Consider the following 19,507-nt stretch of genomic DNA (forward strand, 5'->3'; position numbering starts at 1 on the left):
GTCACATTTTGAGTGCCTTCCAACCTGAGGGGCTCATTTTCTGGCACTATATCTGACAGTGTTCCTCTGCTATTCATAAAGTTTTCAGTGACTAAATATTCAGAAGTAGTTTTTTACTCCTTCTTCTTAGCCTGTTTTCGTTTGGAAACTCTTCTGAAACCTGTCTACCATGGGTGACCCTGCTGGTATTTAAAATACTGGTGACATAGCTTTCAGAATCACAGCAACTCACAAGCCACCACAGTATGACAAACTGACAGACCTAGACAAATCCAAAATCTGGGAACGGTTGGACTGTGGGAATAAAAGCTGTGGATTCACCCAATCCCTCTACTATGTTCCCTTCCTAAGTGAATCGAAAATAAAAAAATGATAGCGGTTCTGGGGAAGGAATGTACAGTGTGGAAGGAATACCTCCCAGCAGGAATTTCTCCTAGAGAATACCTGAAAGAAGAGGAATTAGACGAAGAAGGGGAAAGAACAGACATGGAAACCGAAGACGGTCCACTGAGGAGGGGACAGAAGAAGGGGTTTCCCATGGAAGAATCGGAAGTTGACAATGTAACAATGGAAAGTCTGTATCAGATTGTCGGAAGAAGCCCCTCACTTGACCAATCAATAAACAGAAGTCCTCTTTGCTTTCAGCAAGCAAGGCTGTACCACCTGCATATCTCAGGTTGTTAATGAGGTGTTTTTTTTTTTTAAGCTTCATGCCTCATTCTTCTTCATATATTCCAGTTTCTCATATTATTTGCTAAGCATACAAGTAATTTAAATTATTTAACTAAAATAGAATAATTAGTTTTCAACTATTAATAGGGAGCCTACTATAGTCAGCAGTGAAGAGATGCATGAAAGCAGCAGTCAAGAGATTAAACAACGTATTGCATTAGGCAAATCTGCTGCACAAGACCTTTTTTAATTTGAAGAGCAGAGATGTCAGCTTGAAGACTAAGGTGTGCCCAACCCAAGCCACAGTATTTTCAATAACCTCATACGCATGAGAAAGCTGGACAGTGAATAAGGAAGACCATAGAAGAATTGATGTTTTTGAGTTATGGTATTGGAGGAGAATACTAAAAGTGCCATGGGCTGCCAAAAGAACCAATAGGTCCATTTTGGAACAAGTGTAGCCAGAGTGCTCCTTAGAGGCCAAGATGGCCAAACTTCGTCTCTCATACTTCGGACATATTGTCAGGATGGAACAGTTGCTGGAGAAGGATATCATGTTTGGTAAGGTGGACGGTTAGAGAAAAATAGGAAGACCACCAAAGAGATGGAATGGCCAAGTGGCAGCATCGATGGACTCAAGCGTGGCAACAATAGTGAGGTTAGCCCAGGATTGGGCAGTGTTTCGTTCTGCTGTGCATAAGGTCGCTATGAGTTGGTACCGACTTGATGGCACCTAACAACAACAACAACAATAACTATAGTCAGCACTGTGCCAAGAACTGGATCTGTGTGAGCAGGCAGAATGTAATCCTAACCCTCAGAGGGCTTACAGTCTGCAAACCAAGTCAACCAAAATAAAAACCCTAGAGAACACCTATCACCACCCATCCCCAACAATCTATTGTTGTGAAACTTGAGTGTAGAGTACACTATGCTCTCCGAGCATCTGCGTTCCTCAAGTGCACAAATTTACTAGGCAAACTCCAAGTACATGCGAGCAATGAAAGCAGCTAGGTGTTAGCAAGAGTAGACGCGTTTTCCCTCCATTTCTAGGAAAAGCTACTCTTCCAGTGAAGAGGAGCTAAGGATGAACTGCCAGTATAGCTAAGGTTTAGCCTTTAGACCCCTTTCCTGTGTTATCTGCTTTATGTTCCTCTAAGAAACACTGACTAACACATCTCCAATTACTTACATGCTCTCTGATTTGGGGTCATGACCTCATTATAAGACGGAGACAACACCAACCAAATGACAGGGTTTAACTGAGCAGCAGCCAGACATGTATAACTGCCGACTAAAGTCCTTGGCCAAGAGTGACAAAACATGTATACTGGCTACTACAACATCAAAATGCCAATCTAGTTCTTTTTTTTAAAAAAAGCATTTATTGTGAATTGAGCGATAGCTTACATGGGAGAACATCAGTTGTTTTTTTTTCCCCACTCAGGCATATATAATAATTTACATCTCCAAAGGGCACATTCTGCAAGTCTGCTCCTGGCCACCAGCTCTTAGTCCTTCTCTTCTTAGTTGATGAATCTAGAGTCCTCAGCCACACCCCCTCTCCATGTCCCCATCTCTGCCTCCATCTCTGGTGCTGCTGCTTCTCTGGATAAGTTCTTAAAAGATGTTATATACAAATGAACAGCAGAACAGATAAATTTTGACATACTCATACAACAAACCCAGCAGTAAACAAAGAATAAAATACTGGAATATGTAAAATAAAAGCTAAATCGTATAGATGAAATGATAGGAAAGAAGCCAGCAGACACAATACAGTGAAAATTGCAGGATCCAACAGCATGAAGTCTAAGGCCAGCCAAACTCATCCATAATGACAGACGTCTCTCTCTTGCCATGGCGGTGAGAATTAACTGAAAAGGCACAGAGAAGTCTGTCCAGTGCCCAGTAAAAACCTTCACCTTGATGATGGGAAAAGTATTCATATGGTAAAAAAGAAAAACTCATCAAGACATACTTAAAATTTGTGCACTGTACAGAACGTTTCAACTTAATTACAAAAAAGGAAAAAGAGCTGACACCTTCAGTTAGCCACTGCATGTCAGAGAACTTAGCCTAAGGATACTCTAGAAATGTCCAAGAGAGTATTACATTAGCAAAACGCCACAACCAAGCAATGTAGAATGTTGTTATTAGGTGTCCTCAAGTCGGTTCCTACTCACACAGAGCCTACACACAACAGAATGAAACACTGTCTGGTCCTGTACCATCCTCACAATTTGAGCCCATTACTGTTGCCACTGGGCCAATTCAACTCTTTGGGGGTCTCCCTCTTTTTCTCCGACCCTCCACTTTACCAAGCATGATGTCCTTTCTCCAGGAATCGATCCTATTTGATAACATGTCCAAAGTACGAGAGAAGTCTGGGCATCCTGACTTCTAAGGAGCACTCTGGGTATATTTTTAGCAAGACTCATTGTTCTTCTGACAATTAATGTTCTTATGACATGTGTATGAGTTGCATTCAACTGATAGTGACCCTGCATAGGGTTTCCAAGGAGCAGCTGGTGGTTTTGAACCACTGACCTTATTATAGACAACAGTCCAGTAGGGCCAAAGAGACATAAAAGATTCTGATGAAAAGACAAGAATAAAGACTCTCAATGACGCTGCCATGGGATGCTTTCAAGGAGAGAAAACAGTGGACGCTGAGTTAACACATTCTGGAGCCAGACTAAATCCAAATCCCAATTCCAGCACAAAGGAGCTCTGTGAATTTGGGCATGGTCACTGTGGGCTAATGCGTCAGGATTGCAAAGTCATCTGAACTGCAAGGTCAGTGGTTCAAGCTCACCAACTGCAGAAGTCCAGGGCATTGCTGTTGTTAAGTGCCGTCAAGTAGATTCCAACCCATAATGACCCTGTATAGCCATTGTTGTTGTTGATAAGTGCCATTAAGTCAATTCCAACCCATAGTGACCCTGTAAAGGGTTTCCAAGGAGAAGCAGGTAAGCTTGAACCATCGACCTTGCAGTTCAAATGACTTTGTAGTCTGACACACTGGCGCACAGCGCCACACCAGGACTCTTATACAGCCATCAGGATAATAGAAATATGAGTGCGCTCTAATTTCATGTATTCCTAGTAAATATAAATTATAGAAGGGAATCAAAGGTATAAATAGATTTTTCCTTTGCTATCAATATCGATTATATTATTAAGTACTCTGGTATGGCGATGTGGGCTAATGCACTGGACTGCAAAGTTGGTTTGAACCACTAGGTTGGTGGTTCAAGTTCATCAGCCGCTCCTTGGAAACCCTAGATAGGGTCGCTATGTGTCAAACCCACTGAACAGCACTTAACAACAGCGTAAATACTTTAAATTTGCTTCCTATTTGTCCCCCCCCCCCCATTAATAGCATCAGGATCCTAGTGTTACTGCCAACCACAAGGTTTGCAGTTCAAACCCACCAGCCCCTCCTAAGAAACGCTAAGAAATGACTCAAATGCACTTAACAACAATACCAGCACCTGTGAATTTTCCTACCCCAGATGATGATTTCTGATAGGACAATTCAAGAAAACATAATCCCTACTTAACTTTTCTCTCTAGTTCCCATTGAGACTTGTAGATCCAACTGGTTAGAGCAGGAGTGTATACTGATCCAAACTATAGTATGTATTCAAGACTTACAGATTATTTTCTTCTCATTTTTTTATATAAATTCTTTAAAACCAGATCACAAAAAGTTGTATAGACTATCTTCTGAGATCAGAATCTAGACTTGCAACCGAGGCTATGAATCTTCACGGGGAGCAGAAAGTCTCATCCTCTCCCACAGAGCCGCTGGTGGGTTTGAACTGCTGATCTTCTGGTTACAATCCAGTGTTTATCCTACAGTTTCACTAGGGCTCCTTAGACTTGCTATTCAAAAAACCTTATATTAAGACAGTATTCACTAGTTTTCATCTTGTCTGGATGGGTCTGGTGAAAGGAATTGGGATAAGCGTCTTAGGATTCTATAGTGAGTGATTGTTATTATGACTAATAGCGATTGTCACAAATGTAAAGGTAGAAGTTTTGTAACATAAAGTGGAAGTAGTTAAACTTGCATTCCAGGAACAGAGGCCCTTAGGACCATCAAGGGAGAAGAATCTGAGCAGAATGTGGGACCCTATCCAGAGAAGCAACGACACCAGAGATGGAGGCAGAGATGAGGACATGGAAAGAGGGAGCAGCTGAGGACTCCAGACTCATGGAGAGAAATGCTGTGTGCTGGCAACCAGGAGGCAGGCTTTCAGAATGTGCCCTTTGGTTGTTTAAATGATTATATATTCCTGAGTGTTTCTGTGTACATGCCCCACCCCCAGGGGCAAAAAACAAAACAAAACAATATAAGGAATAGAAGCAAATACTATTGAATGATGATACACAGAGGAGACCGTAATCACTGCAATGAAATGATGAGTGTAAAATTGGCATTTCCCACGTAAAACTATCACTCCATTCACAATAAAAATATTTTCAAAAGTCAATAAGACACATTAGAAAAAAAGATGGCATTCATGAGAATAGGTTTGTATCTATTATTAAATATAAGCTGATGATGCTACAAGAACACGATGCTGATTCGATTTTTCAAAGATACTTCTTCATAGATGTAACTTCAATTACTGACGAGTAGATACGATTTCATTAACTCTGACTTTACAGCTACTTGTTATTTTTAAGTGCAGTCGAGTCAGTTCTGAACCATAGCAACCCTGTGTAAGGCTTCCGAAACTGTCAATCTTTATATGTGCCGAAAGTCTCATCCTTCAGTTAGCAGTCAAGTGCTTACCCATTGTGCCACCAGGACTCCTCTGTAATGAACTATCAAGAACATAGACTCAAACTTTAAACTCTCTGTGTAAAAGTCTTCCTCTTGGCAGCCAACCTTTCTCATTCTGATCCACCTTTTACATTGCTAACAAGAGTATCTTTCTGAAAATCAAATCTGATGAGTTCAAGCATAAATCAGAACAAAAATACCCATTGTCATCTAGTTGACCTTGTGGTTCGAAGTCCAGTGCTTAGCCTACAAAACCACGACGTTTCTGTTGCTGCTGGTGGTGGTGATGCATTGGAGTTGGTTCTGATCCTCAGCAACCCTATGCACAAGACAACGAAACACTGCCCAGACCCCCACCAGCCTCAAAATCACTGCTACACTTGCCCATTGCTGCTGCCTCTGTGCCAAGCCGTCTCTTTGGGGCCTTCCTCCTTTTTGCTGACCCTCCACTTTACTAAGCATGAAGTCCTTCTCTGGGGACTGGTCCCTCATGGCAACGTGTCCCAAGTTCAAGAGATATGTAGTGGCTGTTGTTGTCTGGTGCTGTCAGCTACCCTACGTAAAACACAATGAAACACTGCCTGGTCCTGCACCATCCTCAAAGTTGCCATGTCTGCAGCTGCTGCCATAGCCACTTTCACTCAGCAACTCATACCATCTATTTACGGAGGCCTGTTCTGGTGCTGGGGGATGATGCACTGGACTGCAGGGTCAGCTTGAACCGCACGGTTGCTGGTTCAAATTCACCAGCCGCTCCTCGGAAACCCTCTACAGGTTTTCTATGAGTCGGAACCGACTCAACGGCACTTAATAACAACAATCTATTTATTATAATATTGTCAGCCATTCCAGATACATTACACACTGCTGCCTCTAGATGGTGCAGTTACATTTAAGAAGAGTAAAAGGTTGTTCTTTGGAAATTCAAAAAAAAAAAAAAAAATCCTAGTACTGTATCTTAGCTTAAAATAACTATTACATTTTTCAAAAGATTAAAGGTATGAAAGATAAAAGAATAGCTTAATCTTTCTAGAAAAGGATTACACTAATTTAAATAGTTTAGAAGAACAGCTAGAAAATTCAAAAATAGATGCTTTAAATTGGTACGTATTAAATAAAAATAAAAGTTTCACATGGTACAGAACCATGTCAATTAATTACTATTGCGGTTAAGTGCCATCGAGTTGGTTCCAACTCACAGCGACCCTGGATGGGGTTTCCAAGGAGCGGCTGGTGGACTGGAAGTGCTGACCTTGAGGTTCACAGTCCAGTGCTGATCCTACAGCACCATACCACAAGTTCCATGCCCTTAATAGAGCAGCTTATCAAATGCCTTTCAGTGTATTTTATGTTGCAATTAGTCCAACCAATGGTTTCTAGAGAACTGCTTGCCACTGCATCCAATTCTAGACATGTTGTGTCTGTATTTCTTTCATTACCTCATTATGTTGTTGTTACTGTGTGCCGTCAAGTCGGTTCCAACTCACAGCACCCTGTATGAGGTTTCTGAGGAGGAACTGGTGAGTTTGAACTGCCGACCTTGTAGTTCAAGCCGACCTTGCAGTCTAGAGCATTAACCCGCAGCGCCACACCAGGACTCCATTACCTCATAGATTATTTCATACTGAAAACCTAAATAAGAAAATCATTTCGACAGGAGAATGGAAATGTCTCCCACAACATAACAAGTTGCCATCCAAGTGATTCGGATTTGTGGCACCTCCACACGTTAGAGCAGAACTGTGCTCCGTAGGGTTTCAATAGCTGATATGGTGAAAAGAGAGTGCCAGGTCTTTCTTCTGAAGTCCTCTGGGTAAACTGACCCTTCTACCTTCCAGGCCACAGCTGTGTGCCCCACTCAGGGACTCCTCCTACAGCATGTTGCTGTTTGTTGTCAAGTGCCAGGGAGTTGGTGCCAACTCACAGTGACCCCATCCATCCAGGGTTTCCACAGAGCAGCTGCTAGGTTTGCACCACTGACCTTGTGGCTGGCAGTCTGCTGTGCATCCAACAGCACCACTCCAAGACTTCTCAGACAGCATGCTTTCTTTGTCATTTAAACGGTGAACAAGCACAAAGTCACCAAATGCATGCGGACTGATGGGAAGCCATCTCAGACTCAAGGGAACCAGAAACCTTCTGTTTGTGAAAAGAATCCTCAAATATCAACACTAGTTTGACACCCAAAAGGGTAAGAAACTTAATGCGAACACAGCCCCTAACCAATGAGGCAAAGAACAAATGTGCTTAGTGGGCGATATCCAAAGTTTTCACGGACGTCACTGAAAAGACAAGCATTACGGGAGATCCTTAGGTTAAATAATCTATTTACTCTTCTCCTGCTTGATGGGTGTAACATACATGAGGGGCAAAGAAAAAACCAAAAAAAGAAAAAAGAAAAGAGTTGAAAAAAAAACTTACTGTATTTCTAGAATGCCTCAAGATTGCTTCTAGCAGTAAATTCAGAATTCACACACATACACATGTAGAATGAAAGTGGAAAATTCATCAATAGTGAATTTTAAAGGACTACTTAATACTTTGGTAAAATATTGTTTAGAAAACTGATTCAGAGCTAGAGTAGAACAGGGGTGTCCTCACTCCCAGGCTATCCTTATTCCATTTCTAGAAGTCTTTTGGACATACAAAGTGAATACATGATGAACTGATTAATGTCTTCAGTAATTCCTCCTGCTGAAATACATGTTGAGAGACGGTGCAGGGCCAGGCAGCAGTTTGTTCAGTTGTACACAGGGTCACTGTGAGTCTGAACTGATTCAACAGCACCTAACAACCACAAAACACACTTCAGAGATGTGTCTTATAATAATTACCTAAAATAAAAACTACAATGGTTAGTTTCCTAATGTTGTGCTCAGGAATCTGTCATTTCACTATTTCATTAATAAAAGATGTGCGAGTGTACGGAAGTCACTAGTTCCTTTACCCGTCAGAGTCACAAGCATTAGTAACAGAGGTAAATAGTAGAAAACATTCAATTGACTGTTATCAACGTAACACTGGGATAAGGTTGTTCTTCGTGATACTGTGACTTGGAGTCACTAAGTGGAAATTATCATCATGAGTCTAGATTTAAAAGGTGTCTAATTTATGAGAAGTAGTGTGAACAGGCTACAGACAGTGAAGTAGGAAAGCCTTCCCTGTTCACTGTGTTGTTGTTAAGTGCTGTTGAGTCGGTTCTGATTCACAGTGACCCCGTCCGTACAGGGTTTCCTAGGAGTGACCGGTGGGTTGGACCCACCAACTTTGTGGGTCAAACTGACCTTGCGATAAGGCGCTTATTGTACAGTACAGCACCACACCAGGACTCCACGTTGTTACGTGCCATCGAGTCGGTTCCGATTCACAGCGACCCTGCACAGGGCTGCTGAGGAGTGGCTGGTGAGTCTGAACCGCCAACCTTGAGGTTCAAACTGACCATGTAGTCCAGAGCTTGCCCTACAGCGCCATACCAGGGCTCCATTCACTGTGTATCGGTAAGCAAATCAATCACTTTCGTGCTGGAGAGAATGGACTGACTGGGCCTCCCTATCCCCCACCCCAACAATATAGCCTGTCTGTAGGGCAGAGGAGGACTGCTTCTTAGGGTTCACATGACTTTCAGTCTTTACAGGAGCAGACAGCCTCATCGGTCATCCTCAGAATGGCTGGTGGGTTTGAACCATTGACCTTGTGACTCGTGGTCTAATGCTTCTCCAACAGTACCACCAAGGGTCTCTGAATAAACCCCAACATCACTCCCAAGACCATTCCAAATTCAAAGCCTACTTGGAGCTGATTTACTTAGAAACTGACATGAAAACTCTTCCCCTGAATTCAATCCCATACATTTCACTTGGTAGGAAAGTCACTGTCTTTTTAAAATCAGAATTACACCAAAACAGCACATAGCATATAATGAAATGGAGCCATTTATGTTAAAAGTTAAGAAAAAACAACAACCTTCATTTGAGCTTAATTATGCATAGGAAAATAATCAAATGATTATGCATAGGGAAAAAAACTTCAAATATTCAGTGTTTATGCATCAAGTTAACCACCGCCATACCATTAAAACCGCGTAGTTACTGAGAGAGCAGCATTGCATCTTGGTGATGTTTTCATCTGAGTAGAGTATACGGCACCCATTGGATTTCCAGCCTCCTTGTCCATTCAGTAGATCAAAGTCCCACTGGGCAGCAACAGCATCTGCTCCATGTGCAATGCGACGCAGAGTCACATTAACAGGAACGTGGTGGGTATCGAAATTCACACCATCTGGAGAAAATGAGAAATAAAAATATTTCTGAAACAAACGTCATAAACAATTACACGTCATGGATCCTCTGCAATGGTTCGTTCCCACGAGTGGATCCCTAAGGCGAGAAAGAACAAAAAACACCAAAACAATCAGCCTTTTTTTTTGGACCAGTGAAATATACAGTGTCACATTATCCAGGAACCATAGGTTCAGCGATGCCAGACACAAACCTATTTTCGTGAGAATCACAGGGGTGACCACCGTGCGTCGTTTGCCATCATCAGCCAAATGAGTGGAATTTCCAGTTGCTGGAAAAAGCTTGCCATTGCGGAAGGCGATGAGCTGAAGCCTATACAGAGAGTCGTCCGTGGTTCTGGCTTCTCTTTTCTGTTTTGATGAGAAAAGGGAAGGTGGTAGCTGGATAGAAGCCTCCACAATGGTATTCTGAAAACAAAAACAGAGCAAACAAGAGTTTCGTTGGGATGGAGAACCTAGGAAGAATGCTTTAGACAGAGCTGTAAGTTTTCTTATAATAATCAGAGCACATGCTTTTTAAAAGCCTATGTATAAGCCTATGTATATTGCATTAGGCAAATCTGTGGCACCAGACCTCTTTAAAGTGTTCAAGAGCAAAGATGTCAGTTTCAGGACTAAGGTGCGCCTAAGCCAAGCCATGCTTAACTGCATATGCATGTGAAAGTTGGACAGTGAATAAAAAGACCGTAGAAGGATTGATGCATTTGAGTTACGGTGTTGGAGGAGAATATTAAAAGTACCATGGACTGTCCAAAGAACAAACCAATCTGTGTTGAAACCAGTATAGTCAGAGTGCTCCTTAGAAGCCAGGATGGTTGACCTTCATCTCTCATAGTTCGAACACATTATCAGAAGGGACCAGTCCCTGGAGAAGGATATTATGTTTGGTAAAATTTAGGATCAGAGAAAGAGAGGAAGACCCCCGATGAGATGGATCAGCAGTACAGTGGCAGCAGAGATGGTCTCTGGCGTAGCCATGATTGTGAGGTTGGCGTAGGACTGGGCAGTGTTTCCTTCTGTTATGTTAGGGTCGCTATGAGTTAGTACCGACTGGATGGTACCTAACAACAATATGTATAAAAACTTGAATAGCTAAAACAATTTCTCAGTGATGTGAAATGTCTGAACACCATGTTAACAGCCATGCATTGAAAGAAGTGTGAAATCAAGAGAAATGCAAACTCTATCTCAAAAAGTTAAAGATGCAAACCAGGAATTATTTCAAATAGCAAAGTTAATTTTCCCCTGACAGCAGACACTGTTGACGCAGGTAGCATTAAACATTAGAGTCAGGATCTATCTCAAAGGTCATCGTATATGTCCATTTTACAACGCCAATATCAGGTAAATCAGCACAAATCGGGCATATCACAAACAGGAGCATAATTAATATAACCCTATGAAACTGTGAGGTGAGTAATGATCAAATCAAAACACAACAGCAAAAATAGAAAATATAGAAACATAACACAAGTTTAGATGCAACCAACTTCTGTTTTAACAAAAGCTTACCTAAGGCTTTTAAAAACCACATTAAGAAAAGAAGACAATATTGTACTGTAGCAAAAGGTAGCAAAGGAAAACGCTGGTTTACCATCAATTGTCTTTCAACTTTCTTTATTAGGAAAGTTAATGTTATAAATAATGCAGGATTCAATTACACACACACACACACATACACACAGGCAAATTCTTAACTGTCTGATAAATCCTATTTGAAGAACGCGTCAAAAAGTCTTCCTATGACCTTCTCATTCACCAACAACCTGACCTCCCTCCCTCCAGTTCAACTTTCATCTGGCTAACAGAACTTTCCCTTAAACAAATGTAGTCATGTTATTTCAGTTTAAATGGTACCTTCGTTCTCCAATGTGTAGAGGCTACTACCAGAACATCATGCAATTTGTCTAACATTTACTTCTCAAATATACCCCAAGGCTCACTATGATGGTAGTTATGTGCCATGGAGTCGGTTCCAACTCATAGGGATCCTGTACAGGGTTGCCAAGGCTGTAAATCTTTACGGAAGCAGAACGCCTCATCTTTCTCCTGCAGAACAGCTGGTGGTTTCGAACTGCTGACCTTACGGTTTGCAGTCCGATTCGTAACCACTACACTACCAGAGGCTCACTAAACTACAACCTAAGTGGAGGCCAGCCACATGAGTCACCCACTTTTGAGAGTTCCTATGATCCTCGTGGGGGTTATGGGGGACTCAGTGGGAGAAACCTCCTTCCATGCGAAGATCTCAGTTTGATCAAGGACAAGAGATGGAACATGCTGGCAGTACCGTCTGCTGCCAGTGGAGGTTTGCTTGTGATTTGCTATCATGTGGAACAGATTCCAACAGAACCTCCAGAGTAACAGAGAACAGGAAGAAAGGCCTGGTAATCTATTTCCGAAAATCAGTGAAAATGATAAGGATCAGAACAGCCCACTCTACAACTGATCCATGGTGCAGGATCGGGGAGCAGTTGGGAGACAACTCGGGTGACATTTCTGTGCACTGCATATGCCATACTCCTCCCTAAAGTGTTCCACTATTTTTAGTCAAGGAGACTTGGTGACGCAGTGCTTAAGCACTCAGCTAATAACCAAGAGCTCGGCAGTTCAAACCCACCAGCTGCTCCACAGAACAATGTGGCAGTCAGATCCCATAAAGCTGACAGTCTTGGAAACTGAGTGGGGCAGATCTCCTCTGTCCTGCACCAAGGACCACTACGTGTTGAAATCAACTAGTACTTACTGTGGTTCGTGCTGGATCTGGTTGTTTTTAGGAAGATAATTCTGGATCAGAATAAGAAAGTTTGGCAACCAAAAGAAAGACTTTTACACACAATATTTACATTTTGAATTTTTGTTCACTGAGTAACCCTGAGTATACTGAGGTGCCGTGGTGGTGCAATGGTTAAGCAATTGTCTACTTAAACTGAAAGTTCAGGTATTTGAATCTGCGAGCTGCTCCTTGGAAGAAAGATGTGGCCATCGGCTCTGTGAAGGTTCACAGCCTTAGAAATCTTATGGGGTAGTTCTACCCTGTCCTATGGGGTTGCTGAATCGGAACTGAATGGAAATGGGTTTGGTTTGATTTTTGTGTTTCAATAGAGAGCTTTCTTTGTTATTTTTTTTAGTTAGTTGCTCCCTCTTGTGGACACATATACACTGCACACACTGCTATCAATATTCATACTCTCAATCACCTCAAATGGATGTGAAAGCTGGACAGTGGATAACGAAGACCGTAGAAAAATTGATGCTTTTGAGTTATGGTGTTGGAAGAGAATACTAAAAGTGCCATGGACTGCCAAAAGAACCAATAGATCTGTTTTGGAAGAAGTGCAGCCAGAGTGCTTCTTAGAGGCCAAGATGGCCAAACTTCATCTCTCATACTCAGGACATATTGCCAGGAGGGAACAGTTTCTGGAGAAGGAGATCATGTTTGGTAAGATGGAGGGTCAGAGAAAAAGAGGAAGACCCCCAGCAAGATGGATTGGCCAAGCGGCAGCATCGATGGACTCAAGCATGGCAACAATAGTGAGGTTGGCCCAGGATCAGGCAGTGTTTTATTCCACTGTGCCAACTCAATGCCACCTAACAACAACTAGTTTTTACAGTCTACACTATCTTATTTATTCTTTACACTAGCCATGCTATAGTTCCTGGCACTTGGATTTGACAGAAATGGCTCAATACTTATGAAATTAATTAAAGTTGGGATGGGTATAGTGCATTATTTAATGTCTCTTCTAGACACAGTCTTTGTAAACTCCCTCAAAGTAACTTCTTCCTGATAAATCTGGAAAAGAGAACTGGGGAGTGCGGTGGTGAGGGAGTGGAAGATGCTGATGGATTTTATGATTCACCTGTGAGTGGTACAGGCCTGAGACTATAAACACCTGTAAAGCTAATGAGGACCTTGGTCAATATTACCATCCTGCTGGGGACAGCGTCATCTCAGAAACATGAGCGGGGAGCTCATGACCATTAAGACAGAAGAGCCAGGAGTGGAGTGTGTCCTTTGGACCTGAAGATCCCTGTGCATTGAACATCCTGGACCCAGGGACAGAAAGCTGTGACACGGGAGGAGTAGCAGACCCAGGAAGCAGAGCATTGGGCTGGCTTCCCACAGAGCAAGCACAGCTGAGTGACTGTGACCAGGACACTTGCTTGCAGCCTGGGGTGCTTCCAGGCACTAATTAGGAGCACTTAGGTTTGCTGAGCTGAGGACCTTTAGACTGAGGCTTATAGTAAGTAGAATGGCGTGTCCTGTGGGCATCTATCAACCCTCCTACAAAAGCTCTGGACCACTGGCTGGGCAGAGAGAGGCCGGCCTGTGGACACAGCTGAGGAGAGGATACCCTGACTGGAACAACTGTGCTCTGACCATTTCTGATCCTACACTGAAAACTGTCCACTTCCCCAGCAAAGCCCTTAACTGGGAGCTCAGTGTGTGAGTCCTGTGTGGTCATCGCAATGAATTCTCGAGCCCAGGTGAGAAGTAGTGAGTGCTGGGGGAAGAAGGGATGGTGTCGACAGTTTTACAGGATATTTGGATTTAAAAAAGCAAACTAAAACAATGAAGATTCCCTCAAACCATTGTACACTGTTGATATCCAAAAAACGTTGAGTACAAGTATTTTATAAGTATGAATATTGGCAATCTGATACTACTTTAAAATGGGAAGGGACAAGAAAATATTTTAAGGGAATATTTTTGCCTATCACGATTTTGATTCTCACTCACAAATGCCACCTGATATTAAGAGAAGGTTTACTACACATTTGTTCAACCAGTAAATTTCTATTAATATTAATTTCTCAAGTTTATAATGAGACATGCAAAGTAGGGAAAACCCCACAATTAATAATTCAAAATATTGGTAAAGCATTAAAAAAAAAAATTAACACTTTTGAAAATAGAACCATGAAATGTACAGAATAATTCTGTTGTAGATACAAAATGATTTGAACAGCTGACACTCACACCCCCACCATCTCTCTGTGTCCAACAGAAAAGAACTTCTCCACAGGGTTTGCTAAGGCAAAGTCCTTCCATCCTAGGTGCTTCTGGGTAGGTATGAACTGTCTTCTGAGAAGCCCCTAGTGGGTATGAATCTCATGCTTGGTAAAGTGGAAGGCCACCCAACAACAATGATCTTTCTAGAAAATGTCTGAGAGGATCAAACAGAACTATGACTACGGCACTCACGATATGCTATAGAAATGTGAGCATCATTTTTGCTATTATTACTGACCCAGCATGGAAAACAATTACTACAGGGTGAGAAAAGAACAAAAGGAACTGACTTAACAATAGAACTTACAAATAAACCCTGTCATGTTCTGGTTCCAACAATTCCACCCTAGTATTTATTTTAATACTGTTGTTTTGTCCCAACTCATAGCTACCCTGTATAGGGTAGCTGGTGACTTTCAACAGCTGGCCTTGTGATTCAAACCAACCTGGGGGTCCAGTGCATTATCCTGCGGTGCCACAGCAGAAGGCCATTTGAATACTAAAATGTATAAAGTATAAACCGTACATGAAATGGATGTTGTCCAAGGGTTCTTACTCTTTGACCTGCTAAGTTTACATCCATTTCTCGTTTATAATGGAATTAAACCAAGAAGAAAATGGTAAGTAACCTAGCAGATAGTTAACCCAAATATTTGTAGTGAAGGCTTTCTGCTGCCGTAAATATTTACAGCCTCAGAAACCCTATGCAGGGTCACTGTGAGTCAGATCAGACTCCAAGGCACATAACCACCACCATAATTTCAATTTGGTAGCGTAGTGTTACAAGTCAGGCTACTAACCTCAAGGTCGGCAGTTCGAAACTACCAGCCCTTCCATGGAAGAAAGATGAGGCTTTTTGCTCCCGTAAAGATTTATAGCCTTGAAAATGCTATGCAGGGCCACTATGAGTCAGAACCAACTCCACAGCACATCACCACCATACATACCATGACTAATAATTCACAACTTTCAGAAATCTTAATTTTGTGAAAGTCTGTGTAATTCTAGCACCAAAGTTAGAAGTGTGTTATGAGTCACCTGACTTAATATAAAATATAATATTAATTAACCCATGTTTTCTTTCCTATCCACTAGATCTTAAACATAGATATTTTGATAAATCCTAATTATTTTTGTGAATATAATTAGTTACTAACTGTATATAATTTTTTTTTTTAAATGTTTTTCTCACTGCTGAAAAGTAACAGTTTGTCTTGAGAATTAATTTTTGAACTGACTTTCTTTGCTAATGAAGGTTGGCTGTTAATTTTATAAAACACCCTGACTGGGTGTTTACTCTGTGTGTGGAACTGTGCACAGCCTTGTTGTTGTTAGGTGCCATCGAGTCGGTACCAACTCATAGAGACCCTAAGCACAGCAGAACAAAACACTGCCCGATCCTGGGCCAGCCTCACTATTCACACTTGAGCCCATCGATGCTGCCACTTGGCCAGTCCATCTAGCTAGGGGTCTTCCTCTTTTTCTCTGACCCTCCACCTTACCAAACATGGTATCCTTCTCCAGTGGCTGGTCCCTCCTGACAATATATCTGAAGTATGAGAGATGCAGTTTGGCCATCTTGGCCTCCAAGGAGTACTCCGGCTGCACTTCTTCCAACACAGATCTGTTGGTTCTTTTGACAGCCCACGGCACTTTCAATATTCTCCTCCAACACCACAACTCAAATGCATCAATTCTTTTACGGTCTTCCTTATTCACTGTCGAGCTTTCGCATGCATATGAGGTTATTGAAATTACCGTGGCTAGGTTCAGGCACACCTTAGTCCTCAAGCTGACATCTTTGCTCCTCAGCACTTTAAAAAGGTCTTGTGCAGCCGATTTAGCTAATGCAACACGTATTCATAAGGTTTTCAGTGACTGAAGATTCGGAAGTAGTTCATCACTCCTTCTTCCTAGTCCATCTTCACCTGGAAGCTCATCTGAAACCTGTCCACCATGGGTGACCCTGCTGGTATTTAAAATACCAGTGGCATAGCTTTCAGAATCACAGCAACTCACAAACCACCACAGTACGACAAACTGACAGACTTGTGGTGGGTGCACAGCTTAGAAATACACAATCAAAAAGCCTACGGTCCTTCCCCTCAAAAACTGCTAAAGTAACAATGCAGACACAATAATAAAAGAACACAATTAGTACTAACTGGTGTAGTGTTGTAGAGTAAGCACTGGACTGTGAACCCAGAGGGTTGGAAGTTCAAACTCTCTAGCTGCTTCTTGGAAACCCTACCTGGTGTTGCTGTGAGCCAGCACTTCACATTTTACAGAGCAGTTACTCTGGGCCACGCATTCCTGCATCACTCCCATAAACACCATCCTTACTCTGCTCAATAACCCTTTGAGTGAAGTTCCTGTATTATGACTCTTTCCTAACAGCTGAAATGGAATGCATAGACCTAAAGTAGGTGTAGATTTCTGCTGTGGTGCTGTAGAATCAGCACTGGACATCGAACCACAAATTCAGCAGTTCAAACCCACGAGCTGCTCCTCAGAAACCCTAGACAGGGTCGCTATGAGTCAGAACCAACTCGACAGCATTTCAGAACAACAGCAACAACATCTGTGCCCAAGGTTGCATAGCTGTTGAGTGGTGGAACCGCAGTTGAAACCAGGATGTCTGACCGCAGGAACCACATGGCATGACATGGCATCACGGAGCCTCTCGCTATAACTCGGCTCACCAATATAAACACTTGCAGTAGTGCTGAAGAACATCCTAAGCCCTGTGGGGCTAAGAGGCAGTGATGAATTCTTCAGAGGAGGAGAAAGTCACAAGCTACCCTGAGTCTTAGAAAGACGCAGGGATTTCAGCAAGCAGGGATGAGACTCGGGATACAAAAAGACCAGAAATGAAAGGAGAAAGCATTAAGCGGCATAACAACAGGTTTGGAAAATTGAAAGGACTTTTGTTGGGCCTGAGTCCAAGATGTCTGGCATGCGGAAAATATGGGATGTGTGGAGAAACATTGATTTCTAAAACAGAGTCAGTTAAATTTTAAGAAAGCAGTCCTTTTTTTGGTTATATTACAGCTAAGCTCAAAACACCAGCTAATTCATAAATGCCCTTAGCAGTTTACTGGAAACAAATTGTGTTTGTTTCTGAATATCTGAAACATATCTGAATTGTGGTAGCAACAATGAAAGGAACTTTTTGGCTACAGTGGTTTGTTGGTGCTGTGGGTAAAAGTCAGATACGAGGCAACTCTTATCTCCTACTGACCAAGTGACCGAGGCCAGGCACTGGCTCCACCTGGGCCTCACTCTGCCCTCAGGAATTCACAGCCCAGAGTAGGAAATACTAAAGCCATCTTGGTCATATCAGAGATGCACAGAGTACTGTGGGAAGTGAGAAGAATTAAAAGAGACAAGGACTGCATAACATACAACAGTGAACCTTTAACACACAAATACGGAGCTGGGGATGAGTCCGACCTAGGAGTGACCAGGTAATCAGGAGAGGAACCTGGAAAGTCTGCTAGAGAAGGAGTGGGGGCGGGGGGAGTCAGGAATGGATGGAGTGAGAGAAGAGAGCAGAAGTCCAATGATGAAGCTACATCAGCAACAGTGGACAATCAAGACAGAAGTGTTTTATAGGAAGATTCCTGTCACTTTCTCTTTCGGGTAGCTCCAGGGGTGGTGGTAGTGTTAAGTGCTGTTGCGTCAGTTCCAACTCATAGTGACCCTGTATAGGGTCTACAAGGAGTGGCTGGTGAGTTTGAAGCACCAACTTTGTGGTTCAAACCAACCTTGAGATCTAGTGCTTTATCCCACAGCACCACACCAAGCCTACATGGACACGATTTAAAATGTTACCATCCTGAAATAGCACAAGCAATGAGTCCAAACTGCCTTGCAGAGACAGCTCCTAGCAAGCCTGTGCTCTCCCAAGTATCAGCCTTTCAGTAGAGAGAGGCAGAAGAAAGGTCTGGCAGTATCCCAATTGGAAGAACCAGTGGGGATTCAAATACTGAGGACCTGGGCAGCCCAGATCTGCTAACAGTAAGAAGTGCTTCTTCCTTGTAGTTGTTAAATGCCATCAAGTTGGATTTGACTCATAACTACCCTGTATAAGGTCTCCAAGGAGCAACTGGTAGGTTTGAACCACCGTCCTTGCGGTCAACAGTACAATGCTTATCCTACAACACTACAGTGAGACTTCCTCCTTTCTGTTTTAGCAAATCTGTTTTGACCAAGCCCTCAGTGTGCACCCCACTAGTGGCACTGTAGGATAAGCAATGAACTGCTGCAAGGTCAGTGATTCAAGCCCCCCAGCATCCCCTCAGAAACCCTGTACGGGTTCGCTATGAGTCAGAACCAACTCAAAGGCACTTTAACAGGAAGTACTTCAATACCATCGTATCTGGTATAGCTGTATTGGTGCATGCTACCAAACTGACAGCCCTAGGAAGCCCAATGTGTATGTTGTTGTGTTTAGCTGCCATAGAATCACTTCTCAGCTTATGGCAACGCCAAGTACAACCAGGCAACATGGTGCCCAGCACTGTGCCATCCCTAATCCCACGGTTGGTTGCCAATCAGATGATTGTGATCAACAAGGTTTGTACTGGCTGATTTTTAGAGGTCGAAAGCCAAGTGTTTTTCCCTAGCTGTTTAACTCTGGAAGCTCCAAGGAAAGCTACCAGAGCAATACACAAGCCTCTACTTACTGACTGGTCCGCAGCTGAGTTACCACCAGAAACTG

The 19,507-nt window shown here is 42.6% G+C and overlaps 1 protein-coding gene across 1 annotated transcript in view; it reads right to left on the reverse strand.

The window, feature by feature from the left end:
* Positions 1 to 19,507, reverse strand: part of GPR125 (G protein-coupled receptor 125) — a 208,236-nt gene that overhangs the window by 42,766 nt on the left and 145,963 nt on the right. Inside the window, exons 13-14 of the mRNA XM_006866290.1 lie at positions 9,962 to 10,175; positions 9,540 to 9,748 (exon numbers count right to left, since the gene is read on the reverse strand). Coding sequence (XP_006866352.1) covers positions 9,540 to 9,748; positions 9,962 to 10,175 — 423 coding nt within the window. The remainder of the gene's footprint in view (positions 1 to 9,539; positions 9,749 to 9,961; positions 10,176 to 19,507) is intronic.

This window comes from Chrysochloris asiatica, unplaced genomic scaffold, assembly GCF_000296735.1.
Source record: "Chrysochloris asiatica unplaced genomic scaffold, ChrAsi1.0 scaffold00089, whole genome shotgun sequence".
Classification (NCBI taxonomy): domain Eukaryota; kingdom Metazoa; phylum Chordata; class Mammalia; order Afrosoricida; family Chrysochloridae; genus Chrysochloris; species Chrysochloris asiatica.